Below are 22,176 nucleotides of genomic sequence, written 5' to 3' on the forward strand. Positions count from 1 at the left end.
TACTTCCATGGAAGTATTTGTTTTCACAGGTTCGGACCGGATAAGTTAACAGCAAGTTTCGAAATGTTGGATCGAGGAAGCGACGCCGCCACCGGAACGGACGTCGTGGATGTGTCTGCGGATGGGTCGTTTGACATCCAGAACCAGCAGCGCCGTGGAATGCCAACTTGGGAAGCTCTCAAAGCCGAAGGCAGTTCGTACTTCCAGAAGAAAGACTACGAGAACGCACTCGCCAAGTACGCGTCGGCACTCGTTGACGCACCTCTCGATCAACATCACGTGTTGCATGGCAATCGCGCCACATGCTTGTTCCAGCTCAAGAAGTTCCGCGACGCATTGGTCGAAATCCACAAAGCGTTGGCGTTGGTGCCTACGTGGGACAAGGGGCTGATCCGGAAGCAATGCATCCTCCAAGCCTTGCACAAAGCGCAAGGTCCAAAGCAACAACCGCTCGGCGCCGTGTACACGGACAAAGCATCCGTAATCCCCGACACGTCCGAGTCGAAAGAATCGCAATTGGTCTGGCGACGTCTCATGCGTGGATTGGAAAGTGCCAACCAAGATTGCTTGGACGGCGTGTTTGCCAAGCTTACCAATGAAACGGATTTTCGCAAAGTTATGTACCCCGGCATGACCGCCGACGACATCCGCAATCATCACATGCCTCGGACCCTCAAGCAACTGCTGGAAGACCCATGGTACGAGCAGGAAATGATCGACCTTATGCCCAAGATCCAGGCCAAAGCCAACTCGGTGCTCGACAACGTCAAGCGCAAAGGCGCGACCGTCGGCGACGTCATGGATGCCGCCACCGAAGCCATCCTTCGCCCTCAAGTGCGTCCTTACTTCATGTCCAAGCCTTGATGATAATGTGCGATCGCTAACAATAACATGGATGCAGGTCCTGCGTGAAGCGTTTGGCAGGGAAGTGCTGACAATGCTGCAGCGCGTGGCGACCAAGAAGCATGCGATGCTGGCGCAAGATGCTTCCCGTATCGCAGATCCCGACGCCGCGTGTGCTCTATGGGACCAACTGCACGAGGCCACGTTGACTTCGTTGTTGGGTGCCGACAGTGCGCCCCGTTTCTTTGGCGTTCAAGACGACTTTCTGGGTGCCGACTTTGTGCCGCTGGTGCGCTCGGACGTCCTGCGCATGCATAAACAAGGCCAATTAGTGCGTGGGGACGGCTGCCACGTTCGTTTCCTAGACATTTCGACCGACTCGAACAAGTCGTTTGCCGACAACTTTCCCGCCCTCGCCGACCTGGTCGAGAAACTGCACGCGTTGCCGCATGAAATCAACCACAAGCGACGCCGACGACATGATCACCATCCCACCGCCATCCAACTGTGCGCGGAATCGACTTGCGCGACGACATTAGTGGCGCTCCAAGCTGGAGAAAGCCAACCCATGCGATTGGATTGTGGAGTCGATGCCCAGCACGACAATGGCTACCGCATCACGTGCATCTACTGCATCTCTGGAATGCCAAATCCTGGCCTGAATGACCACGAATATAAAAACTCAGAGTCCGGAGGGGGGGGCATTCAACTGCACACGACCTCCAACCACCACGCGACGTTGGCTGCAGTGCCCGACCGCATCGTGGTGCTTCAAAGCCAGCACGTGCTGCATGGGATCACGCCCGTACCAGACCCGTCTTCTCCCATGTACTTTGTACTGTTTCGTATCCACGGATCCTTAGAGTAGTACTAGTACTAGTACTAGCGCAACCTACTAACTACGAAATAAACAAATAAGTACTTAGGGAATCGGATAGCGTTGGTGGTTGGCGTTATGATGGGGCAGCATCGTAGCGTTTAAGTCCACCGCGTGGTGTCTTAGCACGTGGCGATGGGCGACCACGCTGTACGTTCTTGTCTTTTGTATTGTACTCGATCGGGTGTTGCTGGTCGAGTCGTCAGAAACGGCGGACGGATCGATATTGCCGGAGATGGTGGCGGCTTCCATCTGTGGATGATCCACCGACGACACCACGCGGGGCGGTAAACTATTGGCAACATGAAGCGCGACGCCAGCTTGGAGCTTGGATTGTCCGTGTTTTGGGGTCCAGCAACTTGGTTTTTTACGGCGGTGGCGCATGGCCTCGGTCGTCGTCACTTGTGGCGATGGACGAGGGGTGCGCAGTAACGGAAGCGGCGGCCCCTGCTGCAAACTGGTAAGCGATTGTGTGTGTATACAACCCCCGAGTGCCGCGGTGTCGTGGATGGTCGTCGTTGGGATGGGGGTGCTGTGACTGGCGGACCAACATAGGATGCATGTGATGGTGTAGCACTGCGAACACCACAACACGGCTTCGTTCACTTCACATCGGGCACATACTAGCGCCATGGACCTGTCGTCGTCTCCGCTGGAATCGTCTTGAACATCATCCATTGGAATAATGGGGCATGGATCTTGCAACCGCCCACTATGCAACCGATGGCGGTGCGTGGTGTCTGCGACAGCGTCCAAGTCGCTACGGGTTGGGGGTCGTCGAGTCGTATCGACATGCATCGAGTCATCTTGCGGTCCATGTGTAAACTCACGTGATGCTTTCGCGCGGGATCGCATGCTTTCTCGATGGAACAGTGGGATTTCATCGGGGAGGATGCATGCGGCCGTGTCGCTGGCTTGGGCACTCCAGTACTTGCGCAATCGGAGCTTTTGTTTCAATTGGTCTTCTTGCGTGGCCTACAAAATGCACAACGACGAATATCACATTCATAGTAGTTAGTAAATATATATATAGTAATAGTAGTAATAGTAGTAGTAGTACTCTTGCTTCGACTGCCATTTCTCGCACTCCACCACCACCACTATGGGTACTTGATTGTCGAACGCTGGACGAGCAAGAACGTGGGATGTCTAATGCCAGCGACTGGTTCACTCCTGGCTCCATGTACAGGGCTGACACGAGCGTTGATTTGGACAGCGGAGGCAGTGCCAACGTCGGGGCGTACTGGACTGGCTCGATGGCGTCCATGGGACGGAATACTGGGATGGATCCATCGCGACGACCTACTACGATCTCGTCCACGAGACTTTGCACTGCAAAGAGGCATTCTGGAATCGTCGTGTGGGTAACCACAGGCGCCATCATGCTCGCCACAATCGTACAAAACGCTGCGGCATGCATGTGACGTTCCTTAACGACGCCATGCGGCGGAAGGACCGTGCCTCCGTACCGTTTCGCAAGTCTTTGGGCCACGAGATCAAACACATGCGGGGACATGATCGTGCTGTGTCCGGCGGCAACCTTGGCGGCTTCCCACACTGGAGTGAGCGCGTCGAAAACGGTATGCCGCAGGGAATCGCTCTCTAGCATCCATGCGAACATGGCGCATTTCGCATTCACGTGATGAAACGACTGACGGGACAAGGAGGGCGGCGCGAGGGTACTCGTAGGAGGGACGGCGGTCTTGGTCGCGCGATGAGGCACCACCACATCACGAGGCTTGGGCACTTCGTCGGCAGTATGTCGGCGCGGCACGTACTCGGTGCCACCGCCAACATCTAGGTAGGCATGGTCTTCCTGGGCCAAGTTGGCATTGAGGAGGACATCGCTGTCAAAATCGCCCCACCGGCCCAGCATGGTACTTTTTTCGACAGGCAAGTCCGCAAATACCACCAACAGTTACACAATCCAACCAATCGCGTAAGCCCATTTCATGAAGGCCCGCGCCGTGCGAAAGAAGCGGAACGACGCGGCGGGCCTGAAATTCTGCGACGTGGAGTGGCGCTTCTTGCGCACAGCCCCTTCACCTTCGCCGACGTCCAACTTTGAAGCTGGGTTTATCGATCGGTTGCAAGCTGATCACTCGCTAGGCGATGCATGCCACGACGTCATGGGCAGTCCGAGGGTGCTGGCCATACTCACAGGCGAAGCGGCCAAGGATGACATGCTCGACTCGCTCATGACTGAACTCAATACGCTGCGAGAAGCGAAAGATCACGAGCTTCGGCAGGCCATCGCGGACCACCAACAAGTCCACAGCTTCTCAACGTCATTTGGTCCGAACCTGGGCGTATTGAAGGCAACGGCTCCGTTATCTATCGGAGCGATTGCGGCCGCAAAAGCTCTGGTGAAGCGAGGCACGAGTCGAAGGCAACGCTCGTCAATCCATAACCCCGAGGACATGGCAGCCGCTCAAGCTACCGCCAAGGCGGCTGTGCAAGCGTCGTTGGAAAAAGCACATGAAGACTCGACGTGTTTCAAGGCGGACCAGAGTGGAAATGGCACTTCTGACAGACCCACAACACCGCACATCATATGGCGCAAGACAGATAGAGTGCATATTGCGACGGACATCCCGAGTCACCTGTTGCCACAAACCAACCAACGAGCAAGCGCCACCACAAGCGGTGGACCAACGACGCCTCGACCACCTGAAAAACCAAAGAAATCGTCATACGGAGCCTGGTACATGCCTCCACAAGTGTGGGGACGTGGAATGAAGCACGGCACACGGCGAGGGGACGTCGACTCGTTGCGAAATGACGAACGCGCCCTCGAAATACGGGACCAGATTCCCAAACTTTTCATTGCTCGAGAGTATCGCAACTTCATTGTGGCCAAGAACGACGCTGTCCCGTCGTACCTCGATTCGTCGAGCTAGAATGTATGATCTGTTAGAACGAAATCGCACAAACCCCAAAGGAGATGATTGTTGCTTTACATGCACGAGGAGTTCATTAGAGTCGATCAGGTGCGACGAGAATGCTATCGTGGAACCGCACACGTGCCCGACGTGTCATGGCTGTGTACCGATGGAGCATCATCCGACGCTTTATGATGTTTCCGCTGTCAGTGTCAAATTTGAAAATGGCCAGCATCAACATCGCAACTCGAGAATGTATGTATGTTTGCGCGCGAAACTCCATACATTCTTTCATACTAAATTTCCAACAAGCTGGACATTATAAAACTGGCTAAGCTGCCGACGCTTCCAACACGGCAAATGGGGTCGACGTGCGGATGACTTGGGTGAGCTTGAGATTTGCTTGGAGGAAGAGGGCGGTGAACTCTTCTTCGGTCCGCTCGCGTCCGTTGAACATGACGAGCATGTTCATGTCCACAAGAGCTTCCGTTCCTTCCACCAGCACTTCCACGACAAGGACGCGGCCGGACGACGTGTCCATGGCGGCACGAATGTTTCGCAGGATTGCCACACAATGCGAGTCGCTCCATTCGTGTAAAACATGCTTGAGAAGGTACAAGTCCCCAGGAGGAACAGATTCAAAGAAGTCGCCGGAAATGCAATCAATCTCGTGGCTGACATGCTCAGCCGCAGCCTCGACAACTTCTGGGCGCTCGAAAAGGATGCCACGGACACTAGGACGGTTCAGTCGGTTAAGCACGTCCATCAAGAAGTCGCCGTGGGCACCGCCGACATCGACAATGCACATGTCATCGGTCGCGATATCTTCGAATGGATACGCATCTAAAGCCACTCCGGCGGACATTTGGTTGACATGTTGCATGGCTTCGTTGAACGCATGGCCTTCCTCAGGGTGTTTCGAGTAGTAGCTGCCCAAATCCGCACCAAGTTCCTACGTTTGAGATTGCATGGGCGTTGTAATACAGTGTGTCAATTCGACCGAGAGCAATACCATTTCGGTGGCTGGTACGCCAGATTCGATGGTGGATTCAATGTTCCCCCACGGCAACCAATGTCCTGGGGCACACATGGTCACCAAGTACGCACGCATGGATCCAGGCACGTCGGAGATCAAACATTCTCCAGTCGCGGTCAATGCAAACACATTTCCATTAGAGTGCTCGAGGAAACCCATGGTGGACACCGCGCGCAACAGCCGAAACACACTGTCTTCATGCAGATGAAAGTGCTCGGCGATCTCCTTGGCCGTCCGAGGGCCATCTCGAAGGAAGTCGGGGATCTTCAAGGACGCCACCGTTGAGAGACACCGTGTTGCCCACAGGTTGCGCACGCATTCAAACACTTGCAGCGCAGGGTCAGCCATGCTGTCAAGGTTGGGAGGTTCAAAGCGAACACTGTATTACTGTAATATCATGCCCAATTGATTTTTCTGGTTTAAATTACTCACATTTTGTAACGCGTTACCGTAATAAAATATACTAACGTTACTTAGTACTACGTAGTACTCATTATTACATTGTATAGGTACCGTACTATTATAAATATAATATTTTGATATCTTTACGGTTAACGTTACTTGTATTATATTATAATATTGGTAATAATTCGAAGAAATATTATATACTAGAAATATTGATAACAATTAATAGGAGTATTATACTACTGTACTACGGTACTGTTGTACTAGTAATAGTAACTCTCCCTTGAAATTGAATACTATATGCATTGTCACGGGTAATAATTCCAACCATGCGATTGGTCAGGTTTTGGCGGGCATTTAGATCGTGCCCTCCCCATGTCGACGCCTACCGCTGCGGACGTGACTGCCGCCTTCACCAACAACAGCTTGGACATCAAGCAAGATGCTGTGGCTACGTGCGTGGAATTGTGCAAGGAGTTTGCCCTGTCGGCGGAATCCCTGGCTGAGCAATGGGACGTGTTTGCCATGAACGCGTCCATCCAAGTCGCAACCATCGACAGCCTCGGCAGGTTCCGAGCCATGTTGTTTGACCAGACCAACAAACGCGCTATCAAACGAGAAACCAAAGAAACTCTCAAGGGCAAGTCCATGGTGAAGAAGGAGCCGTTGGCGTCAGTGTACGGCATTCACCTCCCGACCGTCCACGAAACGCCAAAGAAGCGCCAAGCGTCCGCCAGTTTCCAGAGCCCTGACGCCAAGATGGCCAAGGCGTCTGTCTTTTCACCTTCGTACGTCCGTGCGTCCACATATCGCATTGCATGACGTGCATCACCGTAGGTCGTTCCAGTCGCCTCCGAGCGCCGAATATGCGTCCCGCGCCAACGCCGGCGAAGTCGTCGACTCGTTCAACACATCGCTCAAGTCCCAAATCAACGTCGACGGAGTCCGCGGTGACGCCGTCAAGGTCGAATGCATCCACACCGACACACACATGAGTATGTCAGTCATCCCATTATCATATCGCGACGACGAAATATCAAAGTCTAACGTTCGATATCCTCATGTATGCAGGCGCGGCAAACAACTTCATGTACACGTCCATGTCGGACAGAGCCATCGCGCTGGACCAACTGCTCGTGGACTTTCAAACGCGCATGGAAGCGCAGCTCGGCATCGACTGCGGCGCCGTGGGCGACCCATCGCCATCCCATGTGACCGTGTGTGGCCGCATCGTGTGCGAAGCGCCCGAAGGCAAGTTGAACGCAAGTGTGGTGCAGTTGGAAGGCGCCCGCAAGTATTGCGGTGGCCAGAGGGTGCTGCTGGACTTGAGCCACGTGCCATCATTGGAAGCATTTCCTGGCAAAGTAATGTCGACTACCTTTCTCAAATGTCCTCATATACAATATATACATCTAGTTGGTGGCCGTCGAAGGCATCTACAACGACTCGCGCCACCCCATGCAAGTCAAACGGTTCATTGAAGTACGGTCCCTCTTTTGTTATTTGTAGTCGTGTGCGACGGATATGACCTTGTTGTTTGTAGCCCGAGCCGTTGCCGTTTGCCGTGACGATCGCCAACGACAAGGCGCCAGTTCGCATTTTCACCGCCGCGGGGCCGTTCACACCTCACAACGACCCGCAGTACCAGCCTCTCAGTGACTTGATCGCAGTCGCTGCCAAGCAAAAGCCGGACGTCGTGATTCTGGTATATATATATATATATATTCCTATATATATATATATATATATATATATACATGGCTAAACTTGGTGACACGTCGTAGTTGGGTCCATTTATTGACGCCAACCATGCCAAGGACGGCGTCGTAGCGGTCGACAACGTCCTCGTAGGCTTTGACGATATGTTTTTGTTCAAAAGTACATAATCATATTCTATATATATATATATGATGGGAAAAAAATATATCCTAGTTGTGGCCAAATTCAACACGTTGCTGTCGGCGTTGCCCAACTGCCACTTGATTCTGATCCCGTCCGTGCGCGACGTGCACCATCCGTACGTGTACCCACAGCCTCCGTTCGACCGCACGGTTGTATTTGAAGGCCTCGACTCGCCCGACTTCCACTCGGTAACCAGGTATTTATTTCTAGAGCCATTTGCCCACATGTTTACGTTATAGAGGGTGCATTTGCTGTCCAATCCAAGCACGTTCACAATCAACGGCACTGTGTTTGGGGCTACGACGACTGACATTTTGCTGGAATTGGGCGGCGCCGAGTTTCATCGAACCCAGCAACCCAACCAGCAACAGCGCCTCTTTCGACTCACAGAGCAACTGCTCCGTCAACACAGGTATATATTTAAATCCACATAAATAAATATATATATATTTATGTGGATTTAATTGGATGATTGGCTAGTTACTTTCCTTTGTTTCCGTCCACGGGTGATACGCCGTTGGATCTCAAGTACATGGAGCAGTTCCAGTTGCCCGTGCGGCCCGATGTGTTGCTGCTGCCGTCCGTACTCAATCGGTTCTGTGGGGTATATATATATATATATATATTCCCAACAATCGCCTTGATTTATTCGACCGACTTTTGATATATATATATATATATATATACGCGACTAGGTCGTCCAAGAGTCGTTGTGTGTGAACCCTGGTCAATTGTCCAAAGGTCAAGCTGGCGGGACGTACGCAGAGCTCACGATTTTGCCCAAGGGACACCACGAGACGCCTGAAGCGCATCAAGTTGCCCAGCGCACGCTCGTGGAAGTTAAACGCATTTAATACGTACACTAGGTAGTAACAGTTAGTAGTATTACTACATCATTTTTTCTCAGTTAAGTTGGACGAATGCCCGAAGTATTAAGCCGTGTACCCAAGCAATTGGCCATCTGCCCGATGAAAATGGAATAACTCGAATAATTATAATTCATGGAGTGCAATTCAGTTTTGGAGGAAACACCTTGTGGTTGAAATTCGCAGGTAGAGTAAACGCGCGAACGTTGAAATTTATACTGGAATAAAGTAAAGTTTTAGTTCATAATGCTTTCCTCCAACATTTTAAATGCTCATTATTCGCCCCTACCTACTCTACAATGTTACTAGTACTACTAGTAGTATATATCCGATCGAGAATTTGTGGTCGTGGATGAAACAGCCCACATCAAGACACTCCTATGTGAGCGACTAGCGGCGTTCATAGGCATGCATGGGTTGAGATGACTTCCGAATTCAATATTGTCCTTTTACCCAAAAAATTTGGTTGACTTTTGTGCTGAATCGTCAAATCTATCGATCGATTCTTTGTACTGAAATTTGTATGTAAAAAAGTAATTGGTATCACACTAATTGAGTTCCACACTAATTTGACGTTAACGGTGTTCTGATTAGCTAAATCCTTCTCCATTTCACAAAGAGTTCAACATTATTGGAGAGGAGTGACAGTAAGTATATCTGTTAGTTCAAGTAAAATGACGTCTCGACGATTTCAGGTGGATTTGACGTCATTCGTCGAATCTACCGAAATTATAACATTTACAGTTAGTGCTTGAAAGGACAATATCTCGAGCGTATTGCTGAAGAACACGTTATCGACGCTAACTATTGCAGCATTATTGTATTTCTTACACTTTTGGATAGGGGTCGATGCTAACCGTTTGAATCGATACGCTCTGCGCCTCGAATACTTTACGGACGACATGGAAGTTGGTATGCGATGTCAAAACGAGGATGCTGCGTATTTCATTTCGACTGCATTTGTTTATATCGAGTTCAATTTTTAATTTGAGTTATTCCATTTTCATTGGGCACACGACACAATTAATTTGGCAGATGGCCAATTGCTTGGGGACGTGGCTACGGGCACACGACCTCAGTGTGCCAAATTAAACGGGCACATGGCTAATTATTACACCACCAAATATATCGGGTGCACGGCCAAATACATCGGGCATTCGTCCAACTTTAGGCAAAATAGTGTACTAGGACACTGAGGGGTTGTTTCGATATGGTTGGCTATACTCTATGTTTCAGGCTGCCTGCCTCGGATGAAGTGTCGTCGGCGGTAGTTGACGACACGGGGCTACCACAACTTGCACTGGAGCCAGGTGTCTAAGTCAAATATTCATAAATCCATCTAACTATATATATATATAAAAGAATTTGCATATATGAATCACTTACATCTGGACCTGAGATCTTGGATTCGTGCCAAAGACTGGCATCTTCATCGTCGTCGTCACTTTGGAGCACTGGACGGTGTTGTAATTTGTTACTACATTGCATTGGGGTTATATGACAAAATCCAGCATTATGATGGACAAGTACAGAAGTATTATACTAAAATACAGACAAACTACTCTTTGAAGAATGACGAATTCGGTACAAATGTCCCGATTTTGCGAGATTGGTACTGACAGTAGTCAAAAACTAAAACGAGAAACTACTGTAGCCAATCAGAGACAAGGAATTTTCATATTTTGACCAATGGGAGAGATATATTCGAGATTGATTGTACCATATCATTCCCACACTGTACTACGATGCCATTAGTAAGATTCTAACGCGGCTATGATTATTCTTAACGCTGGCTGGTCTGGATGCCACCCCCCCCATAAAAGGATGCCATAAACCGTTTAGGCAAGTTTCCCAAAGTGTCAAATCATCCCATGAATAAAAAGGCAAAACGAAGAACCTACAAAGGTTGTGTGTGTGTCAGTTGAACTTTGGAAGAAATAGTCTTCGATGTCCAATTCAAGTGCAAGACTTCAACGTGACGATGATATAAAACAGTTGGACCAAATCGGTTTATTCTATTTATGAGCCATAAAATACCCAAATCTCAACAAAACTATGGCATATTGAACGTTGGTTTTGTATCCAGACGCACGAAATCTCGAAAATAGTAGGAATATTTCGATTTTGCCAACTTTCTTGGAAAAACGGCAATTTTATGCCATATTTCGTGGCATCCAGACCCGCCCTGTAAAACCACCCATGCCTCCTCGACCCAATAATGAGTACTCTTCTTACCCTGGTAGGTGCCACGCCGCCCGGGTCTCTTGCACGACCAGCCCACTCAAACTCAACATACCCACGACGACACATCCTTGCAGCATGAAGAACACAGAGTCCCACGCACATGTAGTGGGACACACCCGAGGAGTCAGGTCTGTCAAGGCGGTATCTTCGCAGACTGAGTGGCAGTTGGCGATCCGCCCGACCACATACTGCGCCAGGGCGGCGCCGATGCTGCCGGTGCCGTCGATGATGCCGGTGACTGTCGCCAGCGCTTGCGCGTTCTTGGCCAGCGACGCATGCGTGCCCAGGTCCGCCGAGATGGTGGTCGTGATGAGCATCTCTGGGCCGCCCATGAGAATCCCCGTCAAGAAGAGCAGGATGCCCGTCATGTGCTCGGTCGCGCCAAACAGGAACTGCATGTCCAGTCTAAGCACATCATATGCATCGATGATATGGGATACAGTAGCAACGTGCTGGACATGAATTGCAACTGTAGTGTATGTACCCAGCTAGACAAAGCGACGATACAATGTATAGAGATCGCCGGCCGCCCATTCGATCCGTAACGTAGCCCCCGACCACAGACCCGACGAGGGCGCCGACGTCGTACAGGATCTACAGAATGTATGTAGAATCATGATAACGTGTCATCACGAGATTGTACGGAAAACAAATTCGCTTTGGCGTTGTCCATGTGCCGCGCCGCCGTGAGGTAATATGGGACCCAAAAGAAGAGCGAATATGACACAGACTTGACACAGGCGTATGCGACAGCGTACGACGCCACGCCAGGGATCATCCATGCTCTAGAAAACGAAATGCCTGCCGGCGCACACATGTCATCTTCGTCGATGGCGGCCTTGGACGACGCTTCTTGGACGTCGGTGTCGTCGTGGAGATGAGGCTTGGGGGGAACAGGTACGAGAAACGCGTACACGATGGCAGACTGCATCAACATGAACGAGCCAGATGCTAACATGACCAGCTTCCACGCCAGGGTAGGGTCGGCGAGTCCGTACAATATACTGACTAAGGCCCCGCCACATATGTTGCCAAACGAAGAGCAACTGCTCCATAGTCCCAGCACCAAGCCGCGCTCGCCTTGGCCAAACCAACGGGACCTTATGGAGGACGAAGTGTCAAAGTGGGAAATGTGATACGTACAACGTACATGATCGCCACGTTCGCCGGCCATCCCACTGACTGCACGGCGCCGTTGATGCCCCACAGCACCAAGTAAAACCAAAAGAAGTGGATGTTCGCTAGGCCCGCCACACCAAACGCAACGAGCACGAGCGCGACACCCACCATCCCACCGGCGAGGAACTTGCGAAGGTCCAATCGATCGCCCAGCATGCCGCTCACGTACAACCCGACAGCGTAGAACCCCAGGAACACCATGTCCATGAGACCATACATGTTGGACTGACTCGTCAAGGACGAAACCATCCACAGCTCCCTGCTCAGCTCGCCCTTGATCGAACTAAACGACTTACGCGCGACGTGGAAAGTCGCGTACGTCGTGAATGTGATGACGAACGTGCGAAGTTTCATGAGGTTCAAGCTGCTGGTTGGGGCAACATGACGCTGCAAGTTACCCTCCATGCCGGCCTGCTTGGCAACCGACTCCGCCATCGTCGATGGATTGGGAGGATGGTGGTGTGCCGCAATCAATCGATGAAAAAGTATTAACCGTCAGCATATTAAAACGTGCGAATAATTTGGTATTGGAGGTTGATGAGTACATGATGAGTCTTTAGCATTTAGCGTAGATTAAACGTAGGTTTAACGTGTATTTTTTGGATTACGTTACAACCGAATACCGTATTACTGGTACTCGTACTTGGAGTGTGTGTTGTCAATTTGTCATCGAACATGTACGTGGCCGTACATCTACAGTACTGTGACACTGCCTACATAATGCAGCGGCAGAGCTTTACCAGTGATGCATAACTCAGCAAGGGGAATGTCTTGTTGGCCTAGTATTACTAGTATGATGTACTAGTGCCGTTGGAACTACAGCAACCACGTATTAGTACTTCGAAGTATTACTACGTAGGAGTAATAACGTTATTGCCAAAGTCACATGTCCAATTAGCCAATCAAATCACCCAATATTATTAACTTGTCAACTGTATACTATAATGAATCGTAGAGAAAATTTGAAAAAACGCGCCAACTCGAAAGCGATCTTTTGGTTTCCGTAGGCAGTGTTCAATTCACGAGCTCGAAAGACATGTGGTCGCCTCAGTACTCCGACGAAGATGAAGATGCATGTGACGTCTCGCAATCGCAGGATACCATTCGGGAGCGCGACGAGTACGTGGACAATGATCCTGGGTTGAAGGTCGTGGAAGGGGAGGGGCTGACGGAAGAGATGAACGCGATGAAGGAAGTGTTCATGCGCATGTCTGAAAAGGTAGAGCAACATGCAATACTACTTCTTCACCTCATACCCCCAATACCTAGAAAGTGCGCCAAAAGGAACAAGGTCAGCGCGATTGTGTTCGAGTATATTCCGAAGCATTCCAGAGCGACATCGAACGCATCTTCACGACGTCGAAAAAGAGCTGCATCGCAGAAGCACAAAAACTGAACGAATCCATCGAGCAAACATCGACTCGCCTCGAAGAACAAAAGAAAGAGTTGATGTACGAATCAACCATGATGCAGTGTATCATCCTCCCTACTCTGTAGGCACGTGCAAGAATCGTACGAGTGCAGTTTCAGAGAATCGATTGAAAATGTCACGAGCGAATTGGAGAGGCTGAAAGAGCTGCGGGCGAAAGTGGTTGATGCGTATGAACTGGGAAAGCACGAAGTCGTAAAAGCATTCGAGGAAGCATTTGGAAGTGTCGACACAATGACATGCCGCCTTCAAGGCCACGCAGCTCAAATCTATTCCGACACAAGTTATGTCAAAGCGTTCCAGAGTCAAGTCGAGCGTTTGATGTAGCCAAGGTTCCAAGCGTCATCTTGCGGTACGCAAAAAACACATTATTCTATTGACACAATCTATATTATCCTGTTAGAACCCCCGCTTCGGTGAGCACATTTTGCAGGCTTTGAAACACCACGAGCTGTTCGTCCGTTGTTAACCGTTCGAGCATGCGCAAAGCACTTGAAATGCGATCGGGCCGTTGGATAAAGTTCGTGTAATACACATACGTGAACATGCCCATGATGACTTGACAATCCATGCGATCCACGACGCCCCCGTGCCCGGGAATGCTCGATCCAAAGTCTACCACAGCACAACATGAGCACCATTTTTCGTATACGATTGGTGGTAAGAGTCATATACCTTTGATCTTGAACGCACGCTTGAAGCCCGAGGCAAAGAACCCCCCAAACGGCGCCACAATCGACGCGAACACGGCAAAGCACACCATGTGAAACTGGATCGGCGCCACGGTGAAAGGGAAATGGGCAATCACTTGCGGCGTGTAAATGTCGGTAGGGGTACATCCTTTGAAGTCGCCCAAGTGGAAGCCCACTTGGGGACACATCATCATTTCAAACTGCAGCATGAAGCGCGAGAACCCAAACGACCACAATATCGTAACGACGAGCGCGCCGAGGAACCCTTCCCATGTCTTTTTGGGCGACAGTTTCGGGATCAGCGGCGTCCGGCCAAAGAAGAAGCCGCAAATGTACGCAAACACGTCGTTCACGATGATGAGCGAGCACGGGAGAAGGAACCAGAAGAGACCGGCAAACATGTTGGAGATCATGAACGTGGACTGGGCCACGATGATCAACAGCGCCACGTGGCAGTACGCGTACTGGGAGAACTGGTACTTGTAATGCTTGCGCTTTCGGAGGGAAAACACAAACGAGACGAACCCGCCGACGTACAGGGCAAACGAGATGGCCGTGTGATGCTTGTTCACAAACCCTTTTTCGAGAAAGTACAGCCCAAACAGCGTGTCGAACTCGTGGACTTCAAAGTGCGGCATGAGCGCGCGGCCGTACACGAAGAACACGCATACAAAGAACCAGTAGTAGTACAGCCGGCGAAACTTGGGCATCTCGTTTTCGACTTGCTGCTTGAACATGAGACTTACCAGCTCGGCGTACATGGTCGCTTGGAGGGAGAACACGAGCACGCAACACCCGACTTGGTGGAACCCAAACACAATCACGAGGAACCCCACGACCATGAGCAGCGTGTACAGCGTCCGCGTCTTGAAGCTAGACCATTTCTTCGCCTTGTCTTCGTCCACTAGCAGCGTCACGTTCTTCTCCTTGGCGTTGAAGTTCCATCGCGGCTCGCGGAACGGCTTGTCGGTCGTCGCCGTGTCCGACTCGGACTCGGACCCGTCCTCGGCGGCAGCAGGAGGTGTCTTGGATGCTGCGTCGTACCGACGACGAAGTTCATTGTACTCTGGCTCGGACACGGTGCCTTCGTCATTGGGCTCCTTGACACCGCGACGGCGTTGGCGCGCTGCACCAGTCGTTGTCGACGCCATCGAGTGATATTTCCTTGAGCGACTTTTCCCACTTTTCACAAACAAATACAATTCACAGGATTGGCTAAAATCCACCACTCCTAGCCAATCAAAGGTCACCATTAACATCATTTCCAGAAAAAACTCGGAAAACTCGGCCCTTCTGATCGAGGTGTAGCATTGCGCAGTTGATGTCTTGGCCATGTCCCGCGACTCAACCCCGCGACCGCGTAGACAACTTTCTTCGACGCCGCCGCCAACATCGTCGTCGTAACCTGCAGCATCTCATGCAGAAATGCTGCAGGTTGCGACGACGATGTCATGCAGAAATGGTGGCGCGCTTGTCCACGTGTGTAACTAACTTGGTGCGATCTCGTCGTCTTCCCTCCATCATACTACGTTACTGTACTACATGTATGTGCGACGTATGTCGTTGTGACAAACCCATCACGGCAAAGCGGCCATCACGATGGCCACGCCTCTACAAAGTGACAAAGTTTCACCTTACGTAAAAAACCAGTAGGTTAGGGAATGGCCCGAAACACTTTTCATGGCGAAATTTATTAAATTACATATAAACGCTAGTGAATACGTTTCATATCGACAATAAAATTACCAGTCCAAACACTGTTTCGACATATAGTGTATTCACTGGGTAATTTAGGGCCATCAACTGATCTCACAAAATTCACAATTTTGACTTTGACCTGAAATAACGTGGTGAAGAATACATCAAATCCTTTAAAGCTTGCTTATATAATGTAGCGCGTTCAATCCTCTATAACACTACAGTTGAAAGTTCGTCCAAATCGTCTTATGTGTTGAGCAATCGTATAAATACTAAGGGGTCGATTTTCGGGCCATCTATTGGTTTTTTACGTTTGTAAAACAACGTTGTTTGCAAATCAGTCCGGTGTTTCAAACATAAAAAAACGTTTGAAACATGGTAAAGTCACGCTAATGAGATGTTTAAAACGTTGGAATTATTTGTGTTAACAACGTTACGTTCAGACATGTCGGCGGTCATGGATCGTTGAAGCACCCAGGTGCGAAAAACTCACTCAGCGTTGACGCCATTCGTAACTATCATGGCGACCCCACCATCGCCATCATCGTGGCTAGAGAGCACAGATTACGTGTCGCGCTTCCGTCTTCTCGAAGCCGCTAACCTTACCTCCGTCCCCGCCGTCCGCAGTCCCGCACCGGCCTCCGTCGTCGAACGGCTGACTGCGCTGACGCTCAAGTGGGAAGACCTGTCGTCGTTGGCGCAACGCGCGCTGCTGTGGGACATGGGTTTTGTGCGGTTGAACGACGGATCTACCACGTTGCAGCAGGTGTACACGCGTTGTTCGCTTGGCACGAGCACGCCTGCCGGCGCCACGATGGAGAACCTCATGGTTTCCAAGGACGCATTCTTGGCCACAGACCAGTCCACGACGGTGATCAAATGCAGCAGCGGCAGTGCTTTGTATGTGCGTCAGAACATTTCGAACGGCGTCAACTTGGACGTGGCTGCCAATTGCGCCGTGGCGCCAACAAATCCGTCCAAGAGCAGTCATTCCAGCATGTGGGCTCAAGATGGCCTACCGCCGACGGACGTGCCGTTCCCCGTGATCATGCGGCACCAGTGGAACAGCACCGACGGACCTCCATTCCTCATCTTTGCCGTGCACACCGTGCCTGAAAAGTACGACGGCGAGTGGCCGTGGGGTACTTGCCCAACCAAGCAACCCGGTATGATCCCTCTCTTTCCTGCCATGTTTCTAGGATCTTTCCCTATTTCCTATTCCCTTCCATCCTAGGATCTCTCGTCCTTCCTTGTAAAGTGTACGAAGGTGCCGGCAGCGGCATGTGTCTGCCCAGTCCATCGAGTCGCATGAACGACTGGCTAGAGGCCATCGCGCGTTCTAAAATGACCCTACCCCCCCCCATCGTTACCACAACAGGCCCCACCCCCATCCCTCCGCCGCCCCCTTCGTTGGCCACGGGGGCCATCGTCGGCATCGTCGCCGGCGCCATCGCGTTCCTCGCATGTGGCCTCTGGTGCTTGCTACTTCTCCGCCGCCGCCGCCGAGCCACAGACGGGCACGCCACCGCCGCCCCGTACACCAGCGACGTCCGCCACAGTTCTGGCCAGCCGAGGTCCAGCGCTGCGCAGCACCAACCAATCCAGACCAACTCGTCGAAACTCAACAACTTCCAGATCGATCCGTACCTGTGTTCGCGGCGGCTGCCGTACTCGTCGGTCGTGCAGACGCGGATGGTGTCCAAGGGCGCGTTCGGGGAGGTGTGGGTCGGGTCCTTGGACGGTGTCACAGTTGCGATCAAAAAGGTGCTCGACGCCAAGCGCAACGACGTCGAGGAGCTCGAGTGCTTTGCCGAGGAAATCCGTCTCTTGGCATCGTTGAGTCACCCTAACATTGTCACATTTATCGGGTTTGCGTGGAATACGCTGCAAAACTTGTGCTGCGTGGTCGAGTACATGCAGCACGGCGACCTCGGGTCGTACCTGGCGGCGCATCAAGAGGCCAAATGGGATGACAAGCTCGTGCTAGCCGTGGGCATCGCCAGGGCACTCGCGTATCTCCACGCGCTCACCCCCAACAAGATCATCCACCGAGACCTCAAAGCCAAGAACGTGCTCGTGTCGGATCAGCTCGATGCGAAACTGTCCGACTTTGGCATTTCCAAGGAGCGAACGACCGATGAAACCATGACCGCGGGCGTCGGGACTACCTACTGGACCGCCCCCGAAGTGCTCAGCGGGCATCGGTACTCGGAGCTCGCCGACGTGTACTCGTTTGGGTGTGTCTTGAACGAACTCGGTACACATACCGTCATTCTCAAACATGTCGACATACATTCTCACGGTGCAATGTGACATAGACACGCACAACATCCCGTACGCCAACATGAAAGGCGTGCCGGCTTTGACGATTGTCCAGCGCGTGACCACGATGGGCCTCCGCCCGACCTTCAATGACACGTGTCCCAAGCTTATCAAGGATTTAGCTGAACGTTGCTTAGCAACGAACCCTCGAGACCGACCCACAGCCATTGAAATTGTTCGCCTTATCGAACTCTGGAAAGGCTGGTAACCAAAACCATCCTAGATAAATATATATGTTATATACCCTACTGTGTGTTTTGTAGTAGTAATACAAGTCGATTGTATTTGCAAAACAAAAGAGGATAAGTAAAAGATCTTCGGGTCCTTAAACATGTACAGTACAGTACTATTAATTATTTGTAGGCCAGTATATTTATTTATTTAAACCACACACAATGCGTCATGGAGTCGAACGTGTGGACAGCAGAATCATGGAGTTGCTATGGTGAAACACAATACTAACGTTATCATGGGTCGATAAGCGAAGTAAGCTTAGTAGTACTAATATGTTATGAATTTGCTAAAAAAAAATCCCCATTCTGCGCGGTCGTATATCCGATACGCAGAAAGCACAAAGTAAAAAGAAAAATAAGAATGTAGCCAATCAGCGACAAGTATTTGGAGATATTCGATTGAACACTTCGTAGCCAAGTCAATAATCGTTGCAAATAAATATCATCCGACTATTGTCGATTTGATACAAATATTTGGGGGTGCAATCGAACATCGACCAAACCTCGATCTGATTGGTTGAATTTCATTTAGAAGGTTTTGATTGGTTAATAATTTTGAGCTCATCTGAAGTAGCCAATTAAATCGATTTAAATTCTAACGAGAAACCACGAAATGTCACTGGAAAACACAATATAAACATCGTCGTTACAAAGGTGTAGTAGCGAATGGGATCTAAGGGCCGCCTGAGCTCGACGCTCGACGTTGGCATATTTTACCCACAGCACCAAACGATGGCACATCGAGTAAGAGCTTTTGATTAGTTAGTATATACCCCAACTAGTCGTAGATGCTACGATGGGGACGTACGGGAGCTGGCAATGAAAATTGACGTAACAGTGAGGAATCAATCACTAGTGGTTTGAATGTTTTTTACGTTCGCTTGAACTCGAATACATGCGTCGGCATCTCACGACCACAAAACAAGGAGTAGGCTGCAGCGATCTCTTCGATCGAGGCAAAGTGCACCTATTATTACGAACTAGTCACTCGAAGCCTGAAGACGACATCAATGACAAGTAAGGCTAGATGGGGCCAAGATCGAATCGTGGCTTCCGTGTCAGGCTCAAGATGCAGCTCCACGAAAACGACAACAGGTGCATGTGCGGCTCCTACACACGGATGGATCCGACGACGTTGGCGAGCCACCCTACGTCCATGTACAACTGCGACACAGGGCCAAGTCGTGTACAACGACGAGCATATTCGTCTTCGTAGTCGGTAGTTGTATTGCTTGGTAGATGATGGGGATCGAAGGGGGGAGAGGGCGGGGGGTAACGTTGTATCGAGTTCAAACTCGACGGTAATTGCTATATAAATTTAGTACGAGTACGTTGTAGCCGAAGAGATGTTAAATATAGTGTGGGACTGACTAGTAATACTTGCACCCTGTAAATAGGGTGCAAGTAGCCTGCACCCAAGAAAGAAAAAAAAAACGGTGCTGGCCAACGTAAATACACTGTCAGTCTGGGTTGCAAGTTGCATGTCGGTGGTCTGGATGTGCGGAAGGCTCTCCATGGCTGGCATGGTGTCGGTTTGTACCGGCGCGCAATGGGGACGATGTGGGTTGTCTGAGTGCTCGTGGGATGCCGATGTGACCGCGACGCACACGTGGACCGCCGTGCGGTTGGTTGAGTTCCTTGATGTTGTGTAGGGGAACAATACAGTGGAATGAGAATATGGCTGCAGGCAGAATGCATCTACCTACTGCCGAACATGAATTGGTCAATGCAACGAACCGCCAGGTTGAGCTGCAGGCCGCATGCAAAGGAAGCACAAGGTGCTGCAAGGAATCGTCAATGACTTGAGGCACATGCACATGTGCATTCTCAACGAGGGCTTGGTGGGTGGGATGGAGGTGGAACTACTTCTGGATGCGGACGCGCTTTGATTCACTACTTGTCGGGGGGAACTGGTAAGTTGATGCATGCGAGTCATAGTTTCCACAGCATTAAAGATCCAAAAGATTGACAATTTTGATAATAGTGTTAGAAGGATAATATAGTGTGATTTGGAGTTGAAGTCCTATTCGGATCCGGATAACATTCATAATATGTTGATGAAACAGCATTTTATTCCCAGATCTTCCGCGATGATCCATCGCTCCATGCAACGAGTAGTGCGTCCATGTGTGCAAGTACGGCATAGGAGTGACAAGGCGCTCATTCAGAGCTGGATCCAACCGCATGTGGCGACGCCTCTCCATGAGACTCGTTACGACACGTTGACCATTACCCCTTCCCTGGCGGACGACCTTGCCGACAGCGACCCGTCGATTGTGAACCTACGTTTGAATCGACCCACGAAGCTCAATGCGTTCAACATGCAGATGTGGAACGAACTCGAGTCGTTTTTCCAGCAAGTGGAGGCAACCCCGTCGGTCCGCGCGGTGGTGATTCGAGGTGAAGGGCGCGGGTTTTCGTCCGGCATGGACTTGCAAGTGTTTGCTGCGATGCAAGAGATCATGGGAACTATTCCTTGCGATGCGAAAAAGCGAGAACGACTCATGCAACTCATTCGCCGTTTTCAGCACATTGTGTCGGCCCCCGAGCGAAGTCGCGTGCCGGTCATTGCCGCTGTACACGGCATTTGCTGGGGAGGTACACGCTCATCATGTTGCCGTCTACTGCCATACAAATATATGTATACATTCATGTTGATTGGACTGTACTAGGCGCGGTGGATTTCATCACGGCGTGCGATTTGCGGGTGTGCGACATCAGCGCCGACTTTTCCGTGAAGGAAATCGACTTGGCCATCGTCGCAGACGTCGGGACGTTGCAGCGCCTTCCCTTGCTCGTCGGGGAGCAGCGAGCCAAGGAGTTGTCGTACACCGGTCGATCGTTCTTTGGTACCGAAGCCGAGCGCATCGGGTAAATCGCCGCCGGCTTCCTCGCTCCCACGTATATACCCTCATCGTTGCAATGGTGTGGCAGGTTGGTGCTGGAAGCACATGTGGATTCCTCGGCCCTCTTCGCCCACGCGGCGTCCGTGGCGGCATCTATCGCGTCCAAGAGCCCTGTGACCATCCGCGGCATCAAGAAGACGATCCAGTACCGCCGCGACCACACGACCGACGACTCGTTGCGGCAAGTGGAGCACTGGAATGCCGCCATGTTGCAGAGCGAAGACCTCGTCGAAGCGTTTACGGCCATGACGTCCAAGAAGACTCCCCAGTTTCGCGATTGAATCACCCTCGAAAGTCATCTTGTATGTTGACTGACGCGGCAGTGTTGCTAGGCAACTAGCTCACAAACTCGTGGATTCTCAAAGCAACGAGTATCCGATAAGCCAGAAACGTAGCCAAACTATTTGGATATAGGTAGTTGTTTTACTGCATTTTACTACGAACAGTAATAATTAGTACATAATTCGGATTAAAATAAGTCACACCCTAGTTAATTCAATGGTTGCAGCACGAGTTTCATAAACTTGGTCCAAGGAAGAATACTTCCAAAGTATTTCTCGTTGGAATTTAAATCGATTTGATTGGCTACTTCAGATGAGCTCAAAATTATTAACCAATCAAAACCTTCTAAATGAAATTCAACCAATCAGATCGATTGTGGA

The 22,176-nt window shown here is 50.7% G+C and overlaps 10 protein-coding genes across 14 annotated transcripts; 6 read left to right on the top strand and 4 right to left on the bottom strand.

Annotated features, from left to right (window-relative positions):
- Positions 1-63: 63 nt before the first annotated feature.
- H257_07469 (hypothetical protein) lies at positions 64-2,774 on the top strand (the record flags this gene model as incomplete). Its single annotated transcript, XM_009833007.1, has 2 exons — positions 64-834; positions 902-2,774. 2 exons carry the CDS (start codon positions 64-66, stop codon positions 1,709-1,711), a joined length of 1,581 nt encoding a protein of 526 aa, XP_009831309.1. The 3' UTR covers positions 1,712-2,774.
- H257_07470 (hypothetical protein) lies at positions 1,949-3,788 on the bottom strand. Its single transcript, XM_009833008.1, has one exon. It carries the CDS (start codon positions 3,594-3,596, stop codon positions 2,601-2,603), a length of 996 nt encoding a protein of 331 aa, XP_009831310.1. The 5' UTR covers positions 3,597-3,788; the 3' UTR covers positions 1,949-2,600.
- On the top strand, positions 3,003-4,671 carry H257_07471 (hypothetical protein). The gene has a single exon (XM_009833009.1). It carries the CDS (start codon positions 3,673-3,675, stop codon positions 4,618-4,620), a length of 948 nt encoding a protein of 315 aa, XP_009831311.1. The 5' UTR covers positions 3,003-3,672; the 3' UTR covers positions 4,621-4,671.
- Positions 4,672-4,850: 179 nt separating this feature from the next.
- H257_07472 (hypothetical protein) lies at positions 4,851-6,015 on the bottom strand. The gene is made up of 2 exons (XM_009833010.1): positions 5,615-6,015; positions 4,851-5,554 (listed from the first exon to the last, which is right to left on the bottom strand). The coding sequence occupies exons 1-2, from the start codon at positions 5,984-5,986 to the stop codon at positions 4,934-4,936; spliced, it is 993 nt and encodes a 330-aa protein (XP_009831312.1). The 5' UTR covers positions 5,987-6,015; the 3' UTR covers positions 4,851-4,933.
- Positions 6,016-6,393: 378 nt separating this feature from the next.
- H257_07473 (hypothetical protein) lies at positions 6,394-8,885 on the top strand. Its single transcript, XM_009833011.1, has 10 exons — positions 6,394-6,831; positions 6,881-7,038; positions 7,115-7,407; positions 7,460-7,525; positions 7,587-7,748; positions 7,828-7,921; positions 7,976-8,133; positions 8,185-8,357; positions 8,426-8,549; positions 8,641-8,885. Exons 1-10 carry the CDS (start codon positions 6,419-6,421, stop codon positions 8,797-8,799), a joined length of 1,800 nt encoding a protein of 599 aa, XP_009831313.1. The 5' UTR covers positions 6,394-6,418; the 3' UTR covers positions 8,800-8,885.
- A 988-nt stretch (positions 8,886-9,873) lies between these two features.
- On the bottom strand, positions 9,874-12,720 carry H257_07474. Of its 2 annotated transcripts, XM_009833012.1 has the most exons (6): positions 12,206-12,720; positions 11,699-12,155; positions 11,540-11,649; positions 11,047-11,460; positions 10,198-10,288; positions 9,874-10,125 (listed from the first exon to the last, which is right to left on the bottom strand). In XM_009833012.1, exons 1-6 carry the CDS (start codon positions 12,667-12,669, stop codon positions 10,030-10,032), a joined length of 1,632 nt encoding a protein of 543 aa, XP_009831314.1. In that variant the 5' UTR covers positions 12,670-12,720; the 3' UTR covers positions 9,874-10,029. The 2 variants fall into 2 exon arrangements, with proteins under 2 accessions (XP_009831314.1, XP_009831315.1); XM_009833013.1 differs by having other exon boundaries at positions 10,198-11,460.
- Positions 12,721-13,270: 550 nt separating this feature from the next.
- Positions 13,271-14,008, top strand: H257_07475 (hypothetical protein; the record flags this gene model as incomplete). Its single annotated transcript, XM_009833014.1, has 3 exons — positions 13,271-13,453; positions 13,504-13,685; positions 13,732-14,008. The coding sequence occupies 3 exons, from the start codon at positions 13,271-13,273 to the stop codon at positions 13,988-13,990; spliced, it is 624 nt and encodes a 207-aa protein (XP_009831316.1). The 3' UTR covers positions 13,991-14,008.
- Positions 14,009-14,034: 26 nt separating this feature from the next.
- On the bottom strand, positions 14,035-15,579 carry H257_07476 (hypothetical protein). Its single transcript, XM_009833015.1, has 2 exons — positions 14,339-15,579; positions 14,035-14,278 (listed from the first exon to the last, which is right to left on the bottom strand). Exons 1-2 carry the CDS (start codon positions 15,504-15,506, stop codon positions 14,055-14,057), a joined length of 1,392 nt encoding a protein of 463 aa, XP_009831317.1. The 5' UTR covers positions 15,507-15,579; the 3' UTR covers positions 14,035-14,054.
- An 882-nt stretch (positions 15,580-16,461) lies between these two features.
- On the top strand, positions 16,462-18,623 carry H257_07477 (TKL protein kinase). Of its 4 annotated transcripts, XM_009833019.1 has the most exons (4): positions 16,462-16,531; positions 16,608-17,219; positions 17,288-18,310; positions 18,372-18,623. In XM_009833019.1, exons 2-4 carry the CDS (start codon positions 16,775-16,777, stop codon positions 18,581-18,583), a joined length of 1,680 nt encoding a protein of 559 aa, XP_009831321.1. In that variant the 5' UTR covers positions 16,462-16,531; positions 16,608-16,774; the 3' UTR covers positions 18,584-18,623. The 4 variants fall into 4 exon arrangements, with proteins under 4 accessions (XP_009831321.1, XP_009831318.1, XP_009831319.1 ...); XM_009833016.1 differs by having other exon boundaries at positions 16,462-17,219; XM_009833017.1 differs by having other exon boundaries at positions 17,288-18,623.
- A 2,058-nt stretch (positions 18,624-20,681) lies between these two features.
- H257_07478 (hypothetical protein) lies at positions 20,682-22,013 on the top strand. The gene is made up of 3 exons (XM_009833020.1): positions 20,682-21,206; positions 21,281-21,479; positions 21,543-22,013. The coding sequence occupies exons 1-3, from the start codon at positions 20,699-20,701 to the stop codon at positions 21,793-21,795; spliced, it is 960 nt and encodes a 319-aa protein (XP_009831322.1). The 5' UTR covers positions 20,682-20,698; the 3' UTR covers positions 21,796-22,013.
- The last annotated feature ends 163 nt before the right edge of the window (positions 22,014-22,176 follow it).

The sequence above is a fragment of the Aphanomyces astaci genome (genome assembly GCF_000520075.1).
Source record: "Aphanomyces astaci strain APO3 unplaced genomic scaffold supercont1.15, whole genome shotgun sequence".
In the NCBI taxonomy this organism is placed as follows: domain Eukaryota; phylum Oomycota; class Saprolegniomycetes; order Saprolegniales; family Verrucalvaceae; genus Aphanomyces; species Aphanomyces astaci.

What these genes read in the sequence shown, in the direction of transcription:
- H257_07470 (XM_009833008.1), bottom strand. Translation starts at nt 3,596, where the DNA reads ATGCTGGGCCGGTGGGGCGATTTTGACAGCGATGTCCTCCTCAATGCC.
- H257_07471 (XM_009833009.1), top strand. Translation starts at nt 3,673, where the DNA reads ATGAAGGCCCGCGCCGTGCGAAAGAAGCGGAACGACGCGGCGGGCCTG.
- H257_07472 (XM_009833010.1), bottom strand. Translation starts at nt 5,986, where the DNA reads ATGGCTGACCCTGCGCTGCAAGTGTTTGAATGCGTGCGCAACCTGTGG. An exon ending in GCGTACCAGCCACCGAAATG is followed by an intron (nt 5,555 to 5,614) that starts GTATTGCTCTCG and finishes TCTCAAACGTAG; the next exon opens with GAACTTGGTGCGGATTTGGG.
- H257_07473 (XM_009833011.1), top strand. Translation starts at nt 6,419, where the DNA reads ATGTCGACGCCTACCGCTGCGGACGTGACTGCCGCCTTCACCAACAAC. An exon ending in CCACACCGACACACACATGA is followed by an intron (nt 7,039 to 7,114) that starts GTATGTCAGTCA and finishes TCATGTATGCAG; the next exon opens with GCGCGGCAAACAACTTCATG. An exon ending in ACTCGCCCGACTTCCACTCG is followed by an intron (nt 8,134 to 8,184) that starts GTAACCAGGTAT and finishes TTTACGTTATAG; the next exon opens with AGGGTGCATTTGCTGTCCAA.
- H257_07474 (XM_009833012.1), bottom strand. Translation starts at nt 12,669, where the DNA reads ATGGCGGAGTCGGTTGCCAAGCAGGCCGGCATGGAGGGTAACTTGCAG. An exon ending in GCGGCGTGGCACCTACCAGG is followed by an intron (nt 10,289 to 11,046) that starts GTAAGAAGAGTA and finishes AATGCAATGTAG; the next exon opens with TAACAAATTACAACACCGTC. An exon ending in CCAAGATCTCAGGTCCAGAT is followed by an intron (nt 10,126 to 10,197) that starts GTAAGTGATTCA and finishes TATTTGACTTAG; the next exon opens with ACACCTGGCTCCAGTGCAAG.
- H257_07476 (XM_009833015.1), bottom strand. Translation starts at nt 15,506, where the DNA reads ATGGCGTCGACAACGACTGGTGCAGCGCGCCAACGCCGTCGCGGTGTC. An exon ending in GCGTGCGTTCAAGATCAAAG is followed by an intron (nt 14,279 to 14,338) that starts GTATATGACTCT and finishes GTGCTGTGGTAG; the next exon opens with ACTTTGGATCGAGCATTCCC.
- H257_07477 (XM_009833016.1), top strand. Translation starts at nt 16,574, where the DNA reads ATGGCGACCCCACCATCGCCATCATCGTGGCTAGAGAGCACAGATTAC. An exon ending in TTGCCCAACCAAGCAACCCG is followed by an intron (nt 17,220 to 17,287) that starts GTATGATCCCTC and finishes CTTCCATCCTAG; the next exon opens with GATCTCTCGTCCTTCCTTGT. An exon ending in GTGTGTCTTGAACGAACTCG is followed by an intron (nt 18,311 to 18,371) that starts GTACACATACCG and finishes AATGTGACATAG; the next exon opens with ACACGCACAACATCCCGTAC.
- H257_07478 (XM_009833020.1), top strand. Translation starts at nt 20,699, where the DNA reads ATGATCCATCGCTCCATGCAACGAGTAGTGCGTCCATGTGTGCAAGTA. An exon ending in ACACGGCATTTGCTGGGGAG is followed by an intron (nt 21,207 to 21,280) that starts GTACACGCTCAT and finishes GGACTGTACTAG; the next exon opens with GCGCGGTGGATTTCATCACG. An exon ending in ACCGAAGCCGAGCGCATCGG is followed by an intron (nt 21,480 to 21,542) that starts GTAAATCGCCGC and finishes ATGGTGTGGCAG; the next exon opens with GTTGGTGCTGGAAGCACATG.